This window comes from Dipodomys merriami, unplaced genomic scaffold (assembly GCF_024711535.1).
Source record: "Dipodomys merriami isolate MVZ:Mamm:240054 unplaced genomic scaffold, mDipMer1.0.p SCAF_48, whole genome shotgun sequence".
Classification (NCBI taxonomy): Eukaryota; Metazoa; Chordata; class Mammalia; order Rodentia; family Heteromyidae; genus Dipodomys; species Dipodomys merriami.
The window spans coordinates 9,566,345-9,589,810 of NW_027206046.1; the positions used below are offsets into that span (position 1 = coordinate 9,566,345).

Consider the following 23,466-nt stretch of genomic DNA (forward strand, 5'->3'; position numbering starts at 1 on the left):
GGCTTAGCTACATAGACTGACTCTCTCTCTCTCTCTCTCTCTCTCTCTCTCTCTCTCTCTCTCTCTCTCTCTCTCTCTCTCCCCATCTCTGTCTCTGTCTCTGTCTGTCTCTCTCTCTCTGTGTCTTCTCTCTCTCTCCCTCTCTTTCTCTCTGTCTCTCTCTCACACACACACACATATACACACAAAGGAAAAAAAAGAGGACTATTGAAGAAAGATAAGTAAGCTAGTTATGATCTCCATTCCTTTCGCTGGAATTTGGTTTAGCTGTCAGTATGTAATATAATTTTGACCAATGAGACAGGGGAATGAGGGAAACTTCTCTGAGAAGCACACACAGAAAAAAAAACTCCTCCCCCACTTTTTTTTTTTTGTACTGGGACTTGAACTCTGGTCCTTATGTTTTCTCTTGGCTTTTTCACTCAAGGCTAGTACTCTACTATTTGAATTCCAGCTCCATTTCTAGCTTATTTTGGTGGTTAACTGGAGATAAGAATCTGATGGAAGCCGGGTACCTGTGGCTCATGTTTGCAAACCATAGCAACTCAGGAGGTTGAGATTTGAGGATCACGGTTCAAAGCCAGCCTGGTCAGGAAAATCCATGAGACTCTTTATGTCCCCTTAACCACCAGAAAAATGGAAGTGGCACTGTGGCTTTGAGCAAAAGAGCTCCAGGACAGCACCGAGGCCCTGAATTCAAGCCCCACGACCTACCAAAAAAAAAAAAAAAGTCTTGTGGAGTTCTCTGCCTGGTCTGGTTTCCTAGGATCCTCAGGTCTCAGCCTCCTGAGTAGCTTAGCACTACAGCTAATGGGGTGCAGCCTCGGCTCAAGAGGCTGAAATCTGAGGATGAGATTCACAGCTAGCCCGGGCAGCCAAATCTATGAGACTGACCTGCAAAATGCCCAAATGGAGGTGTGGCTTGAGCGGTAGAGCACCAGCCTTGAGTGGAAAAAGCCACACCAGAGCCCGAGGCCAGAGCCTACTCTTTTGGAATGATCAAGCGCAGACATTACTGCCCTTCCCATGTGCATTGGTGACGTGGATCGTCTCTCTTCCAGAATCCCCTACTTTGAAACCAGCGCTGCCAATGGGACCAACATAAGCCAAGCGATTGAGATGCTCCTGGATCTGATCATGAAGCGGATGGAGCGCTGTGTGGACAAGTCCTGGATCCCCGAGGGTGTGGTACGCTCCAATGGCCACACAGCCGCCGATCAGTTAGGGGAAGAGAAGAAGGGAATGTGTGGCTGCTGAACCATCAAGAGAGCATCGCAGTGAGCCAGGTGGCCCACACCTGCCATCTCTGTGCTTCCCACAGGGCCCGGGAGATGGACAGGCACTGGGCCACACTGCTTCCCACCACCTCCATTAGACTTGCTAATCAAGCATCCAGCTTTCAGATCCATTTGTTCTAGCCTTGGTGAAGATCGCTTTAAGATTCCTCCTGCCAGCTAGGCTCTGCTGGTTCACGCCTGTCATCCTAGCTACTCAGGAGGCTGAGATCTGAGGATCATGGTTCTGGGAAACTCTTAATCTCCAATTAACCACCAAAAAGCTAAAGTGGAGCTGTGGCTCAAGGGAGCCTGGAGTGAAAAAGCTAAGTGACAGCACCCAGGCTGGTCAAGTCCCAGTACTGCCACAAAAAATAAAATGTATGTATGCACATGAGAGCAATGTCTTTCAGCATTATCCTAATCATTCCCTTTGACTTGATATCAACAGATTACTGCTGTGTCTTTGGACTGGATAAACCCACTGGGACTTAGTGGAAATTTGTTGTTGGTGGAGGTGGGAAGGGAATTGGGGCTGCAGGCAGGAGTGGATTAATGTAGTCTGAGCAAGTGACATGGGGTCTCTGTCTCTTTGTGATGCTCTAAAGTACCAACCACAGGGCAGGGGTTCCAAAGGCTGTGGCTGCGGTTCACTGTGATCCACGGGTGCCAGCCACACCTGAGCATCGCTGCTTTTTATGCTGTGTTGGTGATGAGTCAATACTTTGCTCTTTTTCTTCGTCTTTGTAGTGTTGGCCCAGGAGCCTCAGGCTTCTGGTTCAGCTAATATGGAAATTCTGAGTCTTCTGTCTCTTCACCATCAGGCTCTTTGAATTGTGCATATTTCTAATTTCTTTTATTTTTCCACTGGTGCCATTGAAGGAATTAATTTTTAATTACACAGAATGTTTGCCACTTGGTGGAAGATGGATGTTTGTATTTAAGAAGCCACATTTGTGTTCTAGTTCAACATGAGGAAAACGGAAATGTTCAGTAGCCTGTAGCCTTCCATGGGACAAGGGACATTTACTGTGCTTGCTGTAGCTTGCCATGATTGTGTATTCTACTGTCTTGCCAAAGTGTCTTCATACCAAATTGAAGGTGGTTTTATAATACGCCTCATAGAAGTTCTCTATAACCTTCTAAGGTATTTCATTTAAGATAAAACTCTTATTTATTCAAGTGGGTTCAATCAAGTAGATTAGAATTTCCAGAAAGCAGAAGAAATACCACTCATTATCATTTAAATAAAAATAGGAATTTTGTAGCAGCAAGTATTTGACAGAGCTGTAATTGGAAAAATACGAGTCTGATGAAAAAGAATTCCTTTTTGCAGGATGATTTTCAGATGGCTTTGTATTGCATACTTCTTATGGTTTTTAACCACTGCTCTTCCAGTACTCCTCTAACTCAATCTTGGCTAAGACAATCTTCATGACTAAGAAGATTTTACATATTTTTATTCTGGAGACTACAGCTTCTTTTAAATACCAAAGAAGTTACTGGGAGCTATGCATTTGAATTGCAGCGATTTCAAGGATAGGGACTTGAGTTTACCATAGTGCCTTTCAAGTTGCCTTAGACTTTGGGGAAGACAGGTCATAATTTTGCAGTTAACATATCAGAGCACATTTTTATATGGTCTCTTCATGTAGATAAAAATAATATTATGTTTGCAGATTTTAGGTTTCAAGAGTCTACTGCCTTTAACCGTAGCACACAATGAAATGTATAATAATATAGCATATACACACAAGAACCATCATGAGTTAACTGAAAATTTTGTTTAAGTTTCATAGCAAAGTCCTGTATTTTTATGTGTCAGTGTATTTTTCTATTTACCAGCCTGTATAAGAGCAAAATGTTTCTTTAGCAAACCTTGTGCCAATTAAGCAATAATAAAAAATGTGATCCAGTCTGTCAAGCTTGTGTGTCAACATGACTTAGCTTCTCATCCCCCAAAATAATGTCAAAGGAGAATTGAGGCTAAAGGTGACACCCAGTGTAAGAATATAGATTTAGTAGATGCTCATTGAGGGGCAGACAGAACAACATGTGGGGTTAAAAGCAATTTCAGAACGTACTGTTGTGAGACTTGACACACTAGCAATCCCAGTTAAAACAAGAATGAGGGCTGGGAAGGTGGCTCAGTGGTAGAGCGCTTGCCTTGCATGCCTGAGGCCCTGGGTTCGATTCTTCAGCACCACATAAGCAAAAAGAAAAAAAGCCAGAAGTGGCGCTGTGGCTCAAGTGGTAGAGCGCTAGCCTTGAGCTGAAGAGCTGAGGGACAGCGCCCAGGCCCAGAGTTCAGGCCCCACGACCGGACCCAAAAAACAACAACAAAAAAAAAACCAGGAATGATTGTCTGGCACTGATGGCTCATGCCTGTAATCCTAGCTACCCAAGGAGGCTGATATGTGAGGATCGCATTTCAAAGCCAGCCCCTGCAGGAAAGTCTCTGAGACTCTTATTGCCAATGAATCACCAGAAAACCAGAAATGGAGCTATGATTCAAGGTGGTAGAGTGCTAGCCTTGAGCAAAAGAGCTCAGGGACAGTGCCCAGGCCCTGAGTTCAAGCTCCTTGATTAAGACTGAGTTGACAGCAAAGCTGGGAGACAGTTCCAGGAGCCTTGGGAAAGGGACATAGACTGATGACTGCTATTATCAGCCATGGACTGGGATGGGGATTCTGGCCTAGTTTGCTGCTTCATTCAATCAGTGTGTCCCTGCCTCGGAGCACCTGCATTGCTGTTCCTTGTCTGGAATGCTTCTCAGGACTCCCTTTCCCATTCTGTAAATCCTGTTCTAATGCCACTCCATCCAGAAGGACTTTACTGATCCACCCTTACCTAAAATGACAATCATTACCTGATTGTCATTCCCTGACCCGGTCATCCTGCTCTCCCCCCCCCCCCCCCATCACTTTTCAGGGCTCAGTATGTTTCCAGCCACTTAAGGTTTGTCAGCTCCCTTCCCACAGGCAAACCCAGTTTGGGACTGGAATGGGTTTGTCCAGAGCCAACTGTGGGAAAGGAGTTCTTAGAGACAGCTCAAGGTGTGGTGAGCCCTGGGAGGCAAAACACAAACCAAAGATAGAATTCAGAAGTTCTCACGAGTTCCTGCAGGGCTGGGCCAGGTGTAGCTGGCCAACAGCAGGTGGGGTGTGTGTGTTGGGGGGGGGGGGGCGGAGAAAGAGCAGAGCGCGTTTGCAGTTCTGCGCCTGCGCGGAACACACCGGTGCGTTAGTCCGCCGGGCCGCCAGGGGGCACCAGTTGGATTCGGAGCGCCTCACTGGGACGCGCAAGCGCTTTCATCTTCGGAGTCGGAGGGCGGGGCAGACGCTTCCGAGAGACTCCGTCACTTCCGGCGAGCCCTAGTGTGTGGTGGGAGCGCGTGCGCGCGGCCTGGGCATGCGGATCGAGAAGTGTTATTTCTGTTCGGGGCCCATCTATCCGGGCCACGGCATGATGTTCGTCCGCAACGACTGCAAGGTGAGGGGGTCGAGGCCGAGCGCGCCCGGGAGCCCGCGCGGGTTGCACCTGGATGGGCGGGAAGTGTCTCTGTGCCTGCCGGGAGGCCTGGGGCCTCGAACTCGGGGAGCTGCGTCGCGCGGGCGGAGCCGGGCACAGGCCGCGCGCGGGGCGGGGATGGGCGGGGGGAGGCGGGGGCTAAGTTTGGAATAATCTGTGTCATTTGTAAACCTATTTTACTGCATCACATCTTCTAAGTGGGATGCTTGTTGTTGTTGTTATTATTATGTCTGCCAAGATCCACTCACAAGATTATTTCCTCCAGTAACACACAGGTTGCAGCGTCTTCATGGTCGTGGTAACAACAATGCACTTTGGAACTAACCAAGTGAATCTTGAATCCATTTCAGGGACCCAGGGAAGCGTCTTTACTTTGTTCAGTCAGTTCTATCCGAGAGGATGAAGGTGGAGCATTCGAGTAGTCGCGACCTCCTAGTGGATTTCTGAATAAAGCCTTCAGAAAATAAGCTGTACAACTGGAGCACGGTGTGGTTCACCGCCTGCCATCCCAGCGCTTGGGGAAGGCTGTGTTAAGAGCAGAAGCAAAAGTTAGGAGTGTCAGGCCAGCTTGGGTTAAAGAGCCAAGAACTTGTCAGAAAACAGAAATAATAATCATTTAAATAAAGCGAAAAGCAACTTCACCCTATAACACACCTAATAGTCAACAGCAGGGAAAACAAATCCGTATGCAGTTTTAGTTGCTATTGGAATTAGTTTGTGCCTTTGAGAATCAAAAGATTTCAGGATGGGTTTTTGAAATTTACCCTGATTGGGGTATATAGAAAAGTGAATTTTGAGAATTATTCTCCATTGATAAGAAGCTTAAATGACTTTTTAAACAATTATTTCCTTTATCACGATTTTATTTTTATTTCCAGGGGTAATTAGCCTTTAGTTGGGGTACAGTTTGATAGTTGCAACACCCCTTTCATACTCTGATAGGCTTCCCATTTCTAAACGATGTAAGCAGAAGGAATTAGGAGTAAAGGCATTGTTATTTCTCAGACTTGATAGTAGGTTTTTCTTTTTTTTCTTTTTGTTGGTTGTGTGGCTTGAACTCAGGACCTGGGAGCCATCGCTGAGCTTTTTTTTCTCAAGGCTAGTGCTCTACCACTAGAGCCACAGCTCCACTTCCAGCTTTTTGGTGGTTAACTGGAAATAAGAGTCTTATGGACTTTTCCTACTGGAGCTGACCTTGAACTGCTAGTCTCAGATCTCTGCTTCCTGTGTAGGCATTGCTGGTGTGTGAGCCACTGGCCCCTGGCTTATGATAGAAAAGGTTGAGTGTTGGCTTTTCAGTCTTTTAACTTCTCTTGTAGGTGTTTAGATTCTGTAAATCCAAGTGTCATAAAAACTTTAAGAAGAAGCGCAACCCTCGCAAGGTCAGGTGGACGAAGGCCTTCCGGAAAGCTGCGGGGAAAGAGCTGACGGTGGTGAGTATGGCAGCTGGCACGGCTGGGTCTAGAGCAGGCTGTGAGGCTTCATTGTGTGATTCGAGACACCGGCTCCTGCAGGCTGTGGGATAGGGAGGGAAACTCCTTCTAGTTTTGGAGAAGTGGTTTTGTGTGTGTGTGTCTGTGTGTGTCAGTTGTGGGGCCTGAACTCTGGGCCTGGGCACTGTCCCACATCTCAAGGCTAGGGCTCTACCACTTGAGCCACAGCGCCACTTCGGCTTTTTCTGCTTATGTGGTGCTGAGGAATTGAACCCTGGGCCTCATGCATGCAGTGCAGGCGCTCTACCACTGAGCCACCTTCCCAGCCCCAAAGTGATTTTTTTTAACTGTATTTTTTTCCTTTCTTTTTTGGTATTGGGGATTGAACCCAGGACGTTGCACTTGCTTTGCCACTGAGCTACATCCCATCCCTAGAAGTGATATTATTTTATGGTGGGGGTGGGGGGGGGTGGGGGGGAGGGGGAGGGGGAGGCAGGGGGTGATGCCAGTCCTGGGGCTTGAACTCAGGGCTTGGATTCTTGTCCTTGAGTTGTTTTGACTTAAGTCAGTGCTCTCACTTGAGCCACAGTACCACTGCCAGCTTTTTTAGTAGTTAATCGGAGGTAAGAGTCTCAAAAGCCCTGTTGGCTTTGAACCATGATCTTCAGATCTCAGCCTCCTGAGAAGCTAAGATTATAGGCAGGAGCCACTGGCACCTGGCTTGCAGAATTGCTTTTTCTTAGCTTTACGGAATTACTTTAAGGTCTTGCTAGCAAAGAGGAAAATCATTTAAATGGATTTGGTGGAATTGCTACTCAAGGATCTTGAGAGAAAGTTATTAATGAATAGATTACTAAGAAGTAGTAGAGGCTGGTTATGTGAAGTTCTTGATGTTTTAAACTCTTGTATTTATGAAAGATGGTGGTTTCATAGGGTTCACTTTAATACAAAGTTTTCTGGCTGTGAGTCACATCTGGGGGGAATTGTCTGTACTATCTGCAGTTGCTGTATGCCACCCTCAGAAGGATGGGGTGCAACTCCTCTGCTTTGCAGTGACCTTTCTGAAGAGACACGTTCAGTGGCTGTCTGTACATGGGGATGTAGAAGGAGAGGAAGATTGAAACCCTGTGTTCTCGTGATGACTCCGGAGGGGTTTTATTTTACTGTGCGCCCCTCAGAAGTGTTGTGAGAGGGTGATGTTTGAAGCCTGCTTCTTTCCTGTCTCTCTTACCAGCCCCTGGGCTTCCTTCTTGCAGGACAACTCGTTTGAATTTGAGAAACGTAGAAATGAGCCTGTCAAGTACCAGCGGGAGCTGTGGAATAAGACCAGTAAGTGCATGCGCGGGATTGGCAGCGTTCACAGATTCTGACTTGGGGTTCTACTAGGAAGAAACGTTGGTTTGTTGTGTACATATTAAGTGTGTCATTTTTATTGCTTGGTTGGCTTTTATTACTTTATTCTTGCTTCAGTGGGTTTGTTGCGTTTGTGTGTTTAGTCTCAGTGTCCCAGGTCCTTATATTATGAAATGATGTAACCATTAAACTTGAGACGGGGCACTGAATAGCTGCGGAAAGGACTCTGCGGGGCCCAGTATTCACAGCACCTAACTCACTCTCCAAGTTCAGCTGAGTGTGTTTAGGAATGAATTGTTTCCGTGCTGTTTCATGATCTGTGAGTGCTCCTCATGGGTGGTGTTCGCTGTCATTGTTCATGCATTGCAGTTCAGTATTCATGTAGGAAGCAGCGGTGTGTGCACGTGTGTGCACGCGTGTGCACGTGCGTGCACGTGCGTATGGGCACGCACTTGCGTGCGGGTGCAGAGATAAATGAATGGGGAGCCCTGCTGCTTGCTCAGCCTTCTGTAGATGGTAACTGGTTCCCATAGACCCACCCGCTCATCTAAAATAACACATGTGGTGTCTTAGGTACACCACACACAGTGCTGACAGATTGTAAAATACAGTTGCACTTGGTTTTTTTAAAGTCAAGACTCTGGTAGCTATTTTCCAAAGCCGTTAATTGTCGTTAGTTCAATTTTTTTTTTTAAGTCAAAGTAATAAAGAGAGGGAAGTTTGTTGAAGCACTTGTCGATAGACTCATATTACTTGAATGTACGTAAATTTGCTGATTTTTAAAAATTTTCTTTGTAGTTGATGCAATGAAGAGAGTGGAAGAGATCAAACAGAAACGCCAGGCTAAGTTTATCATGAACAGGTATGAGTATTTGTTTAGACTAATGATACAAATTAAGATTAGTTTTTTAATTTTTTTTTTTTTTTTTTGCTAATGTGGTACTGAGGAATTGAACTCAGTGTCTCATGCATTCTAGGTGTGCACTCTACCACTAAGCCACATTCCCTACCCAGATTAGTTGTTTTGTTTTGTTTTGTCAACCCTGGGGCTTGAACTCAGGGCGTGGGCCTGGGCCTGGGCACTGACCCTGAGCTTGTTTTGCTCAAGGTTAGCGCTCTACCACTTGAGCCACAGCGCCACTTCCAGCGTTTTCTGTGTATGTGGTACTGAGGAACCAAACCCAGGGCTTTATGCAGGCAAGGCAAGCACTCTACCACTAAGCCACATTCCCAGCCCCAGATTAGTATTTTTTAAGCCTTATTTTGACATAATTTCAGACATAACCTGAAAGACCCCCGTCGGCGTGGGGTGCCCTTCGATCTGAAGAGACCCTTCCCCAAGGAACAACGAGACCACTTGTGCGGATGCAAACAGCAAGAGGTTTATTCGGGCATGCCTCGGCTCCCAGGTGCACTCAACCTCGAGATCCACAAGGTTCGGGTTGAGTGTCTGGGAACCGGTTACACGGGTACCCGGGGCGACAAAGTCTATCGGGAGACTTGCGCACCAAGTGCCTGAAAGCACCCTATTTTTATGGGCAGCAGAAGCGAGGTTACAGAAGCGAGATGCGTGGTTACAGGGGGAATGATTGGTTAATTTCAAATTACGCTCAGGGTGGGGATTGGTCGGGTTACGCTGGTCAGATGGGGTAGGTGGGGGGGGGGGGGGGAGCTGACGTGCCGGTACTTGCCCCGTCATGCCGGTTCTGGTCGAAATGCCCCGAAACTTCTTGTTCCCTAATTTTGACAAGTGATTTATTACATCCCGTCCTACCCTGCCATTAGGGTTAAGTTTTACAGGAAGGGACAGGTGGGTCGGCTATTTCCCAGGAATGTCTAGCTTTAAGGCATGTATTACCGTCACGCTGAGGTCTACAGGTGGTGACTCAGTGTTTAATAGTTAGCCTGTGTCCTGCTTTGCTTTCTTAGGAATGTAGGGGAGGGGGCAGCAGTTTTTCCTAAAGAGCACAATGGGGCTCTGGGTTGAGGGTCTGGGGTCTTTTCATTCCCCCATTTTCTTTTAGCCTGAATGAAATCCTTCATTCAACTGGAGATTCCTCCGTTAGTTTAAGTTGATGGTATTGTTGAGTTAATACTAGGGCCTGTACGACCGATAGGCGGTCCTTTACAAATTGTATTAAGCGATTTATGATGCAGGGGCCCACAGTAAGGATTAATATAAGGAGTATTAGTGGTCCCATTAGGGATGATATTAGAGTAGTAAACCACGGAGACTTATTCCACAGCCCCTCATACCAGGTTTGTTGAGACTCAAATTCTCGCTGTCTATGGTTCAGTCTTTCCTTAAGTTTATCTAGAGACTTGATTATCACTCCTGTCCTATTGACATAAAAACAACATTCTTCCCTTAAGGCTACACACAAGCCCCCTTCCTTTAAAAACAGTAAGTCCAGTCCCCTCCGATTTTGAAGGACCACCTCAGCTAAAGAGTTTACAGACTTTGTTAGTGTTCGGACGGTGTTTTCCAGAGTCTTTAGGTCGTTATTCATGGCTTGTTGGAGAAGCGAATAGTGGTCCACTCGTGTCAGGGCGGTGGCTCCTGTGGCGATCCCAGCCGATATTCCTCCTATACCTAGCAGAACAGCCAATGTAATAGACACAGGTTCCCTTCTGTCTCTATGAGTCGGTTGGTCAAAGTACTGGAGAACAAAGCTGTCAGGATGGTAATTAATGCGAGGCCAAATCTGTACTAATACACAATAATCCTTACTTTGATTAAAAATAGCGGCTGATACACAAGGGGTTAGGCCGGTATTGCAAGCCCAATAAAGTCCAGTCTGGGGGACCAAGTAATGGGGTCCAGTGATTACAGTCTGGATATTACTGCACAGGACTTGGTGGGAGGTGGGAACATTGCCCAAACATGTCCCCCTTTCAGATACTTCCGGGAGAGTCAGCTTGTGAGTAGGCAGAGAGCTACAGACGGAAGGGGGATTGGAATGAATGGAAAAATTAGCTTTTACAGCAATGCCTTCATAGTAGGGAGGACTGGAGGCTAGACAAAGCCAACAGCTCTCGGTGCGACTGGGATCAGAATAGTTTAAAGCAGTATATGCTCCCTTTACAAGGTCAATGAGTCTTTCCTCGGTCCCTGATAAAGTCGGGACCGTCACCAGGGCAGGTTGGTAGGAGGAGTTGATTGAGGACGGGGAAGACACTGGGCCACCACGCAAAGGAGTTAGAGGAGGATTTTTAGCAACCGGGGCCCTGGGTTCAGTTAAAACTGGATTGGGCCCTATTGGCAGGATGGGGGTTACTGTTTGTCGGTGTAGCCTAATCTGAAATATTGTTCCATAGGATTTAGGTCCAAGCGGCCCCATATGCCACCTAATTCCCCACTGTCTGCCTATTGTCCATAGGGCAGGAAGTAGGGCTCTTCCTTTGTCTGTAAAAGATATTTTTAAGGGTAGGCACGTGTTTTTATATTGGCATGAAGTGCCCCAGGGCCGTCCCTTTTTTACATTGATTAGATCCCACGTGGAACTCGGGTTCCAATATGCATCTCCCGTGGTTTCACAACCCCAAGAGGCACAAAAGTAGTCCCCCTCTTGTCCACATTTGTTAGATGCCGCTCGGGTCCTACCCTCTCGAGGGCAAACATAAAAGTCTGTTTTTGCTAAATCTCTTTTTTTATCTGGGCCACAGCACCCTGCATGAAAGCCCCCCCTGTGGGGAAAGCCTGTGCAGTCTTTCACCGGGAGCTTATCAGGGGTGAAACTGGGTATGTCCCAGGGGCGGGGTAATCCAGCTACTAATTGACAAACGTCCGGGGTGAGGTCTGGCCACCAGGCTCCCCACGGATGGCGATCGGAGCTGATCTGCCAAACTACTTCCGCTGTGCTGGATAAAACCTGCCAAGTCTGTCTTACCGGCTGGTGAGGATTGGGAGAAGCAAAACCCAATAGGGATAGGAATAGCAAGTAAGCAGGGGAAATCATTTTGGCATAAGTCTTATCTTTAGAGGATTTTGAGTACGCTGCACTTTCCAGTCTGGGGTCTTTGTGGCCTCCTCCGGGGTCCGGGCGGCCTTGACGTGGGACGCGTGGATCCAGGCGGCGATTCCGTCTACCTTCACAGCTGTAGGGGTGGTGAGGAGAACGATGTATGGTCCTTTCCACCGGGGTTCCAAGTTTTTGGTCTGATGGCGACGGACCCACACAGAATCCCCTATCTGGAAACGATGAGGCACGACAGGGTCGTTTTGCTGGTCCCGGTATGCTGCCGCAAGAGGTCTCCAGACTTCACGCTGGACAATCTGAAGTGCCTGCAAGTGAGCTTGTAAAGAAGGGCTATTAGCATAGTCAGATATATGAGGGTCAAGGAAATTGACAGCCGGAGGGGGAGCTCCATACAGAATTTCAAAAGGGGTGAGGCCATGGGGGCCTGGGGTGTTACGGGCACGGTAAAGGGCCAGGGGCAGGAGAAACACCCAATCCTTTGAGCCGGTTGCAAGTGTTAATTTGGTTAAAGTCTCCTTAATTGTTCTATTCATTCTTTCTACCTGTCCTGAGCTCTGGGGTCTATAAGCACAGTGTAATTTCCAATCAATCCCCAACAGTTTGGCCACCAACTGACTCACCTGGGAGACGAACGCAGGCCCATTATCGGTCCCCAATACCTGTGGCATGCCATACCGGGGAAAAATTTCTTCCAACAGCTTCTTTGTCACTACTCTGGAGGTTTCTTGTTTGGTGGGGAAAGCCTCCACCCAGCCTGAGAAGGTGTCCACAAACACTAGGAGATATTTATAACCATACTGTCCAGGCTTGATTTCTGTAAAGTCAATCTCCCAGTGAGTCCCAGGTCGTTGTCCTCGAACCCGCACTCCTGGTCCTATTTTGGTTTTTCCAGTATTGACACGTGCGCATATTGTGCACTGATCAGTCACTGATTGTAGACTGTCTTCCTTTCCTAAGAGATATGTTAGTGCTTCTTCACGTTCAAGGAGGGTCTTCATCTTCCGGTTGCTGAGGTGGGTTATTTTGTGGAGGCGATCTATTATTTGATGGGTCCACTTCCTGGGCCACACTGTCTTTCCATTATTAGTCCATGTCCCTCTTTCAGAGTTAAATGTGGCCCCCATTTTCTTTAGATCGTCTATGTCCTCTGGACTGTAGGGGAGCGGACTGGTTCTCTTCGTCTGAGGCTCAGTTGTCATGGGGAGGACCGGGGTGGTAGGAGTCCCTGCTAGCGCTGCCTCCCGGGCTGCCCTATCAGCCAGTCGATTGCCTCTTGCTTCCGGGGTCTGTCCTTTTTGATGTCCTGGACAGTGTATAATACTCAGTTTTTGGGGCAAGAACAAGGCCTCAAGCAGGGCCAGGATTTCAGGTTTGTTCTTGATCTCCTTTCCCTCTGAAGTCAGCAAGCCCCGCCGGCGATAAATTTCGCCATGCACATGAGCTGTAGCAAAGGCGTAGCGACTGTCGGTGTAGACGTTAAGTTTCTTGTCCTCCGCCATTTTGAGTGCGCGGGTTAGGGCAATTAACTCAGCACGCTGTGCCGATGTCCCGGGCGGAAGTCCCATAGCCCATACTACCTCAGTCTCGGTGGTAACAGCGGCTCCAGCTTTTCGCTCCCCGTTGTCCAAGAAGCTGCTTCCATCTGTATACCAAGTGAAGTCTGCGTCTCGGAGGGGCTGGTCGGTCAAGTCAGGTCGAGTTCCATGTACTTCAGCCAGGATCTGTAGGCAGTCATGGGGCTCCGCCTCCCCCGGTTGTGGGAGCAGGGTGGCTGGATTTAGAGTTACTACGGGCCCGAACTGTATCCTGTCTTTATCCAGGAGCATGGCTTGGTAGTGTGTCATGCGGGCGTTAGAAAGCCATCGGTCGGGTGGTTGTTTAACCAGAGTCTCTACAGCATGTGGAGCCAGGATGATAAGTGGCTGTCCCAGGGTGAGCTTACCCGAGTCTCTCACCAGAACTGCAATTGCCGCGACCATCCGCAGGCATGGGGGCCATCCAGACGCCACCGGATCCAGCTTCTTGGAGAGATAGGCCACCGGACGTCTCCATGGTCCCAGCTTCTGGGTCAGGACTCCTTTAGCATATCCTTGTTTTTCATCTACAAAGAGCTCGAAAGGTTTGGTTAGATCTGGCAACCCCAAAGCCGGGGACTGTAAGAGAGCCTCTTTGATGTTTTGGAAGGCTTCTTGCTGGGTTTTTTCCCAGACAAACAGCGTCCCTGGTTTGGTTAGAGGGTACAGGGGGGCAGCCATTTCCGCAAAGCCGGGAATCCATAGGCGGCAAAATCCGGCGGTCCCCAGAAATTCCCGCAGCTGTCTTTGGCTCTGGGGTGGGGCAATATCCATAATTGCCCGTTTGCGAGACTCTGTCAGCCACCTCTGCCCATCCTTGATCTGATATCCTAGATAGGTGACCTGTTGCTGACAAATTTGCGCCTTTTTGGCGGAAGCCCTGTATCCCATGGCACCCAGGGTCTGTAAGAGGTCTTCAGTCCCTGATTTGCAGTCCTCCTGTGTTTGAGCTGCCAGCAGGAGATCATCTACATATTGAAGCAATATTAACGTAGGATGTTGGATTCTAAAGTCGGCTAGGTCCCGATGTAATGCCTCATCGAACAGTGTGGGGCTGTTTTTAAATCCCTGAGGCAGTCTAGTCCAAGTCAATTGCCCCGACACTCCTAGTTCAGGATCCTTCCACTCAAAGGCAAAAATAGGCTGGCTGCTGGGGTGGACTCGTAAGCAGAAAAACGCATCCTTCAAGTCCAAAACAGTATACCAGATATGAGTAGGGGGCAAACTGCTCAGTAGATTGTATGGATTAGGGACCGTTGGGTGAATGTCTTCAACCCGTTTATTAACTTCTCTTAAGTCCTGCACCGGCCTATAATCCTGAGTTCCCGGCTTTTTGACTGGAAGGAGCGGAGTGTTCCAGGGAGACTGACAGGGGGCTAGTATTCCTTGATCTAACAGTCTCTTTATGTGAGGGCGAATTCCTCGTCGGGCCTCCTGGGACAGCGGATATTGTTTTACAGACACAGGAGAGGCAGCGGCTTTCAGTTGGATAACTAGAGGGGCCTGGTGGACGGCCAAGCCTGTACCTCCTGTTTCAGCCCACGCTTGTGGGAATTTCTGTACCCATAGGAGTGTATCTGGGTCCTCTTTGTTCGGTTTTTGTTCATATAACCTGTACTCGTCCTCTATTCCGAGGGTTAGTACATGTAATGGCTGTCCCTTAGGCCCAGTAATGCGTGCCCCTGTTTCTTCAAAGTGAATTTGTGCTTTTAACTTAGTTAACAAGTCTCTTCCTAGTAGAGGGTAAGGGCAGTCGGGAACATGTAGAAAGGAATGCGTTACCTTACCGGTGGCCAGTTGTACTTTTCGATCGGTGGTCCATCGATATCGCTTCCCTCCAGTGGCTCCTTGCACCCAGGCTGATCGGTCACTCAGGGGTCCAGGGGTCGTGGTTAATACCGAGTGTTGGGCCCCCGTATCCACCAGGAAGGTGACGGGTTGCCCCCCAACTTCCAGAGTTATCCTAGGCTCAGGGGGGGGCTCCTGGCCTGGACCCCCCTAGTCGTCTAAGGTTAGCAAGGACGTCTGGGGTCTTGGTCTCCGAGGTCCCCTGGGTCTCTTTGGGCAGTCTCTCATCCAGTGCCCCTTCTCCTTACAGTAGGCACACTGGTCTTTTTCCAATGGGGGGCCCGCTTTGTCTCCTTTCTGTCTTTCCTGCTCCTGTCGCTGCCCTGATACTATGGTGGCCAACAACTTACTCATCTCCTTCGTTCTTTTGCGATCACGCACATTTTCTCTCTCCTCGGTTTCCTTTCTAAGCCTTTCCTCCCTTTCTTCTGGCGTCTCTCTCTTATTATAGATGCGTTCAGCTTCCTTAAGCAAGTCCTGGAGGGACAACGTTTGAAGATTCTCCTGTCTCTCTAACTTCTTTCTGATATCAGGGGCCGATTGCCAAATGAAAGACATAGCAACATTTGTAGCCTGCCCTGGATCTTCAGGGTCGTAAGGAGTGTATATGCGATACGCCTCCTTGAGGCGCTCAAGGAAAGCCGAAGGCGACTCCTCTACTTTCTGAACTACTTGCTTTACCTGCGCCAAATTGGTGGGCCGTCGGGCGGCCCCTTGGAGACCCACTATTAGCAACCGGCGGTAAAGGCGTAGGTGGTTCCTACCTGCATCCGTATTGAAATCCCAATTGGGCCGTTCCAAGGGGAAAGCCTCGTCTATCTCATTGGGCAGCTGAGTGGGGCGCCCGTCGTCCCCAGGAACATTCTTCCTAGCTTCGAGAAAGACACGCTGTTTCTCTTCAGTAGTCAACAGCACCTGCAATAGTTGCTGGCAATCGTCCCAAGTGGGCTGATGAGTCACTAAGATGGATTCAATTAGAGAGGTTAGTTTTGAGGGGTCTTTACTAAAGGGAGGGTTGTTAGTCTTCCAGTTATACAAGTCAGAGGCCGAAAACGGCCAATATTGTAACTGGCCGCCCGTTCCTGTACGCAAAGGGAACACCCGAGAGGTGGTGGTAGAATCTGGGGCCTGCTCCCGGCGCCCCCGGAGTCGGCCGGCCATTGGGGAGGGTGCAGGGTCGGCCGGTGGTGGAGGGGCGGCAGCCACTGCTTCCTGAGGGGCGGCAGCCTCTGCTTCCTGAGGCTGCTGAGCATGCCCCTGCTGGGCGTGCCCCTGGTAGGGGGGCGGCTCTTCAGTCAGTAAATCCAAGAGAACTTCTTCTCCAGGTGGCAGAACCTTTGGGGTGATAGGCTTGCCTTTTTCAGGAAGTACCTGTTTTTTACTCTCTAGGGAAACAAGGGCTGGGTAAAGGGAGGAATGTGAGGGGGGTTGGGGGGCTGGAGAGGGGAGGAGAGGAGGAGGGAGTTGGGGTTGGGTAGTCAAGGAAGGGAGGAGTGGGGACGGGAGTTGAGGTGCAGATGGAAAGGTTAATGGGGTAGGAATTGGGGGGTTCGGGGTTGGTAGGAAGGGTCTTATCCACGGGGGTGGATCTGAGATAAGCGCTTCCCAGGTGACAATATAGGGGACCTGGTCTGGGTGCCCGTGTGGTCCTGGGTCCATTACCTTAGCTTTGACCTTTAAAGCAATGGTTAGGTTAAAGGTCCCTTCCCGTGGCCATCCACAGTTGAAAGTGGGCCATTCTGATGAACAAAAAGTTATCCATTTTCTTTTCTTAATTTCTACCGAAAGATTGTGAGCTGACGTTTGTACCTCTCTCCAATGTTGTAGGGTTAGGGAGAGAGGGGTCGTGACAGTTTGTCCCATTTTAAAACGGTTAACGAACACAAAAACAATACAGACAACAATACAGACCACAATACAGACAACACTTGGCTTCGCTGCGCGCTGTTGTTAATAAACTGAAAGCAAAACCTGATAGAGACCTGTGTAGTTTTAACTTAAGGTTTAACTTAAGGAATAACACAAGACTATTCACAGTAACACACTCTCCCAAATTTTCCACAGCGAAGGCAAAGACAGCAGATCAACAGAAAAACAAACCACAAGGGCAGAAGCAATGCAAGCAACCAAAACTCTACAACAAACAACATTACAATTATAACTGGTCACGTTACTTTGTCGCTGCGCGGTTTCGACAATCAGCCGAAGGCAAAAACCAGGCGGAGACTGTTTTGAGAGTCTGGATCTCTCGTCTCCTAGGCAAATCACGCGTCTAAAAGAGGACTGAGTTCCAGATGGGCCACTTTTTCAGGCCACCCTGATGAGCCACTTTTTCAGGCTCCCTGACGGGCCAATATTTCAGGCCACCCTGACGGGCCAATATTTCAGGCCACCCTGACGGGCCAATATTTCAGGCCACCCTGATGAGCCACTTTTTCAGGCTCCCAGAAGCCCCCAGGACGTCTCCTGGGGACCGCGGTCGGGAGTACGAGCTCGTCAGCTCCTCCACGGGTCCGCCTGATACAGACGAGAACGGCCGAACTCACCAGATTCGCAAGCGCACAGAAATTGGCCACACGAGACTTCAGACAGCTTACAGGCAACACACAGACAATACACAGACAATACACAGACAATACACAGACGCTGGCCAGCTTACCTCCCGAAAATGGGTCGGTGGTCCCTGGGTGGGGGTCTCTATCCCGGACGAGCCCCCAGAATGAAAGACCCCCGTCGGCGTGGGGTGCCCTTCGATCTGAAGAGACCCTTCCCCAAGGAACAACGAGACCACTTGTGCGGATGCAAACAGCAAGAGGTTTATTCGGGCATGCCTCGGCTCCCAGGTGCACTCAACCTCGAGATCCACAAGGTTCGGGTTGAGTGTCTGGGAACCGGTTACACGGGTACCCGGGGCGACAAAGTCTATCGGGAGACTTGCGCACCAAGTGCCTGAAAGCACCCTATTTTTATGGGCAGCAGAAGCGAGGTTACAGAAGCGAGATGCGTGGTTACAGGGGGAATGATTGGTTAATTTCAAATTACGCTCAGGGTGGGGATTGGTCGGGTTACGCTGGTCAGATGGGGTAGGTGGGGGGGGGGGGGGAGCTGACGTGCCGGTACTTGCCCCGTCATGCCGGTTCTGGTCGAAATGCCCCGAAACTTCTTGTTCCCTAATTTTGACAAGTGATTTATTACATCCCGTCCTACCCTGCCATTAGGGTTAAGTTTTACAGGAAGGGACAGGTGGGTCGGCTATTTCCCAGGAATGTCTAGCTTTAAGGCATGTATTACCGTCACGCTGAGGTCTACAGGTGGTGACTCAGTGTTTAATAGTTAGCCTGTGTCCTGCTTTGCTTTCTTAGGAATGTAGGGGAGGGGGCAGCAGTTTTTCCTAAAGAGCACAATGGGGCTCTGGGTTGAGGGTCTGGGGTCTTTTCAACCAAACTTGGAGGAGGAATATGTGGACGCCCGTCAGTTCTGTTAGCATCTCCCACATTTCCCAGTTGCCAGGATGTGTGACGGGGGTGGGGCTGCTCGTGCTGCAAGCACGGGAGGGCGGGGGAGGATTGGCTGACCGCCTGCGCGCTCAGTGTGGCTCATGCCCTAAAATTTCACTACCATCCTGGGAATTGATGCCCTGAAACATGTGGCAGAAACGGACACTTTGCTGTGTTCTGTCCTAGATTGAAGAAGAATAAGGAGCTCCAGAAAGTTCAGGACATCAAGGAAGTCAAGCAGAACATCCACCTGGTCCGGGCCCCGCTCGCAGGTCAGTAGTGCTTTGTGTGCAGGAATTTACTGCTTTCAGTTGGGAAGTGGAAAATAGACTCTGTGATCCGTGGAGTCGGGTGCCAGCTAAATTTTTTTTTAATTGTCTTCAAATAGTTCTACAAAGAGGTTTTGATTTAACATGTTGATTTATGGGTACAATGTGTCTTGATTAGAGACACCCCTTCCATCTTATCCCCATCCCCAGCCCATCTACCCATCACTGTATGTCTCCTTAGGTTCCAGCTCTTAAAGAGTATTTTTCATTTAAGCATATTATGCAAATACATCATGTAGTATGCTGAGTTGGCTAATAAACAGTATTTAATGTTTCCCCTGTTCCAGTCTATTATGTATGGAATTTCTTTTTCTTTCTTAAAAGCTGATCAACCACATAGTATCTTGAGTTAAGTCATTACAGATGATTTTTGCCTCAGTCTATTTTGATTAAAGGACATTTTACATTAATAGTTTTGAAACTCTGCTTAGGGAACTTAGTATATAAATACAAAGGCCTAGGTCCAGAGTAGCTCCCAATGTGATAGTGATTCTAAAATTTGGAGATTTTTTTTTTTTTTTTGCCAGTTTGAGGCCTGAAGTCTGTCTGAGCCTGGGCTCTGTCCCTCAGCTCTTCAGCTCAAGGCTAGCGCTCTACAACTTGAGCCACAGTGCCACTTCTGGGGTTTTTTTCCTTTTTGCTTATGTGGTGCTGAGGAATCGACCCCAGGGCCTCATGCATGCAAGGCAAGCGCTCTACCCCCTGAACCACAGTGCCACTTGTTTTTTTCTGCTTCTGTGGTGCTGAGAAATCAAACCCAGGGCCTCATGCATGCAAGGCAAGCACTCCATCACTGAGCCACCTTCCCAGCCCCTGGAGATTACTTTTTTGTATTAGAACCTTTTTGTGACCCATATAATTTTACTGATTTGGGTGGACATTTATGGCATAGTTTGTGAGGAGTTAAACTGCTCTTTAACCCAGCCTGGCTGAGTATAATCTGCTACCTAACACCTGACTGAAGCAGATGAATTCAAGGGGGCGAGAGAAACTCTGCCTAACCCTTAGTGTCAAGGCCAGGCTCTTTACGCCATGTGAGAAGATTCATGTAGAAGTCTTGCCTAGGTTATGTTGGTACCAAATTGTGTGTAAACAAGATAGACAAATTACTGGACATTTGTTTCCAGGGGAGGTGGTAACATTGACACCCCAAAGCAACAGGAAGGAGCCATTGTTACCTTGCTTTTCAGGTAAAGCAACCCTCTTAGAGGCGGGCAGCGCAGTACTGAAAGTGTGGGCACTGGGTCTTGGTGACCAGGGTTCGAACTCCAGCTTGGACTCACTAGCTGAGGAGTGACCTAGGCCAAGTCTGTGGCTCAGTTTTCTCATTCAGATGGGGTCCTCTGGGGTGTTATGAGCAATGTCTGTAGGATGTTTACTGTAATCATTGCAAGATCTGAGTAAGTTTAACTGTTCTTGACTTTTTTTTTTGTCCAGTCCTGGGGCTTGAACCCAGGGCCTGGGCACTGTCCCTGAGCCTCTTTTGCTCAAGGCTAGCCCTCTACCACTTGAGGCACAGCACCACTTGAGGTTTTTCCTGAGGAATCGAACTCAGGGCTTCTTGCATGCTAGGCAAGCACTCTACCACTAAGCTGCATTCCCAGCCCTGTTCTTGACTTGCTTAGACGTGGTCGATGTTACCGTTTGACAGTCTGGATCCTTCTTGATGTGGTCACATAAATCCTTATTTTCCTTCTTAAAGGCAAAGGGAAGAAGCTGGAAGAAAAAATGGTGCAGCAGTTACAGCAGGACGTGGACATGGAGGACGTGTCTTAAACATCTTGCTGACCACACGTGGATATTGGGGATCATCTCTGGAGACCTGGGACTTCTGAATCGCTGATCAGTTACTTGACGTCTCTGGGGGGCGTTGCGCTCTGCGCGGCCTCAGCTGCCGGGGTGCTGACCGCACCTCACATTGCGCCTTCATCACTTGCTCCTCCGCTGTGCACAGGAACATCATGCCGCCTGGTTAATGGCACTGGACAGCATTTGTGTAGTGACTAGATACAAGCATTCGGGACTATTGATGTCTACAAATGTTTTCTTGCAGTAAAACGATTCCTGTATTCATGGTAAAGAAAAGGGGTAAGGGGATATTACCAAGAAAATGTACGTGATAACCTTGGCAATCTTGTTTTGATCTCTGCATTTCTGTTTGACGCCCTTGACTTCTTAGAGCCGCACAATGGCCTCATCAGTGAAGCTCATTGTGCTGGACTGGTGTGGCCTGGTTGGCCCGCTTTGACAGGTGGTGGTGGATGCGGGGAGGAGAGTTGAATGATCTGTGCCTGAAATGGTACCGCATTGTTTTCTGCTTTGGAGCAGATTCAGTTCCAGTGTGTGCTTCCTGGCTTTCCCAGCTGGCTTAGGAGTAGCCTTTTAAAATTTGCTGTCTAGTTCTCTCTCTCTCTTTTTTAAACAACAAAAGAAGTTCTGGTTGATTTCTGTTTATTGTTTCTATTTAAAATATAAAACCATTTTGAGCTCATGCCAGTAATCCTAGCTACTCAAGAGTCTAAGATCTGAGGATCAAGGTTTGAAGCCAGCCTGAGTAAGAAAGTCCAAGAGGCTCGTATCTCCATTTAACCACCAGAAAAGCCAGAAGTGGAGTGTGGCTCAAGTGGCAGAGTGCTATACTTGAGCACAAAATCATCGCCCAGGTCCCGAGTGCATCCCCTAAGACTGGTATGCACATGAGCACATAGAAATAAAGCTATTTCTAAAGTAAGTTCCTATGTATGGATTCTAATAAAGCTTAGAAGGATCCATTTGGAAAAGAAGCATTTCCCTCTAACCCACTACTTAAATAGCCGATAACAATTAAGGAGAAATATGTGTTTAATACTGTGTTTAATAGTGGTGTATGTTTATATTATTTATGACAAGTGTGCTAAAAATTTTTACATCATTTTTAGAGTAGAGTTTGAGGTACAGTTTTTAGGTAATTATAAAGTAATGGCTAATCTTATAAGTATTAGGTAATGAAAATGTGGATCAATGTTTGAAGAACTGAATTCCAGTTTGGCTTTGCCTTTTTTTTGTGTGTGTCAGTCTTGGGGCTTGAACTCAGGGCCTGGACACTGTCCCTGAGCTTCTTTTACTCAAGGCTAGCACTCTACCACTAAGCCACAGCGCCACTTCTGTTTTTTTTTTCTGTGTATGTGGTACTGAGGAATCAAACCCAGGGCTTCATGCGTGCTAGGCAAGTACTCTACCACTAAGCCACCTTCCCAGCCCCTGCCTTTGTTTTTAATTTATGAAATATGACACTTTTCCTTTTTGGTGTTAGTAGGATTTGAACTCAGGTCTTTTCTTTGTTGGCAAGTGTGCCCATGGTGTTGAAGTAGGGCATATTTTTGTCAGTAATATTGCTGATGGAAAGAAAAACTTATGGGAAATGGTAAAATGTAAGAAGCAGCATTTTTTGAGGGTTTTTTCCCCCCCACTGGTTACAATCTTTTTAATATGAGCATGTTTAAAGTTGCATACAGTTAAGAAACAAGGTTTGTACCTTGCCAGCTCTGTCTGCTTGGCCTTGAGACCTGCCACTGGGGAAATGGACTGCCCCGAAGAACTGACCTGTGTTCAGGCTTAGCATTCGGATGCTTCTCTGCACTGTCAGAATTTCAGTGCTTTGGGGACCCAGGTGATTCTTGAAGACCTTGCCTGAGCTGTGTGTTGTTAACACTTCGATCAGCCAAGACCTGTACCGAGCAGGAACGAAAAAGCATGAAACTTTACACTGCCTACCCAGAACTTCTATACCCCAGTTGTTTTAAGAATAACAGGATTGGAACATACCCTTTAGACTAGCTGCTTACAAATCCCTTTTTAAAAAGCCAATTAGCTTACATTAGTTGTATGGAGGTGCCATTGTTACTTTCCATGTTTACAATTTATTTTAGTTCATTTCTTCTATATCCCTGCCTTGTTTTGTTTTTTAGAACTTGCAGTGTGTACCCAGGCTGGCCTTGAACTTAAGATCCTTCTTCAGCCTCTTGCGTGTTAGTTACTATAGGTGTGTTCCACTGCAGTCAATCATGATGCTATTTTAAGAATGCAGAAAAATCCTTTCAAAATGAGGAAAAAACTTGAAAAGTAGGAACACTTTTGGCTCAGGCTTGTGATTCTATGTACTTTGGAGGCTGAGATCTGAGTATCATGGTTCAAAGCCAGCCCAAGCATCAAAGTCTATGAAACTTACCTCCAATAAACCACCAAAACCCCCCAAAAAAGTGGAGCAGGAGAATACTAACCTTGAACAAAAGAACTCAGAGACAGCACCCAGACCCTGAGTTCAAGCCCCAGGACTGGCATACACAAATTATTTATAGTTTATTTATTTTGGTTGTGGGGCTTGAACTCTAGGCCTGGGCGCTGTCCATCAGTGCTTCAGCTCAAGGCAAGTGCTCTACCTCTTGAGTCATTGAGCCACTTCTGGTTTTCTGGTGATTATTTGGAGAATAAGAGTCTCATGGGACTTTCCTGCCTGGGCTGGCTTAGAACCGTTATCCTCAGATCTCAGCCTCCTGAGTAGCTAGGGATTACAGGCATGAGCCACTGACTCCTGGCACAAAAGTTCTGAATCTAAATTACCTTGTCTTACCTTGTGGAGAGTGCCTTGGCCTAAAGCTGTCCTGAGTG

The 23,466-nt window shown here is 47.9% G+C and overlaps 2 protein-coding genes across 4 annotated transcripts in view; both read left to right on the top strand.

Annotated features, from left to right (window-relative positions):
- Rab27a (RAB27A, member RAS oncogene family) overlaps window positions 1–3,198 on the top strand; it is a 41,552-nt gene extending 38,354 nt beyond the window's left edge. For all 3 annotated transcript variants that reach the window (XM_069995369.1, XM_069995370.1, XM_069995371.1), the window contains exon 6: window positions 1,062–3,198. In XM_069995369.1, the coding sequence (XP_069851470.1) occupies window positions 1,062–1,257 (196 nt within the window). In that variant the 3' untranslated portion in view covers window positions 1,258–3,198. The remainder of the gene's footprint in view (window positions 1–1,061) is intronic.
- Window positions 3,199–4,641: 1,443 nt separating this feature from the next.
- Rsl24d1 (ribosomal L24 domain containing 1) lies at window positions 4,642–21,263 on the top strand. The gene is made up of 6 exons (XM_069995372.1): window positions 4,642–4,766; window positions 6,125–6,238; window positions 7,495–7,567; window positions 8,390–8,453; window positions 18,677–18,762; window positions 20,522–21,263. Exons 1-6 carry the CDS (start codon window positions 4,686–4,688, stop codon window positions 20,593–20,595), a joined length of 492 nt encoding a protein of 163 aa, XP_069851473.1. The 5' UTR covers window positions 4,642–4,685; the 3' UTR covers window positions 20,596–21,263.
- Window positions 21,264–23,466: the final 2,203 nt, after the last annotated feature.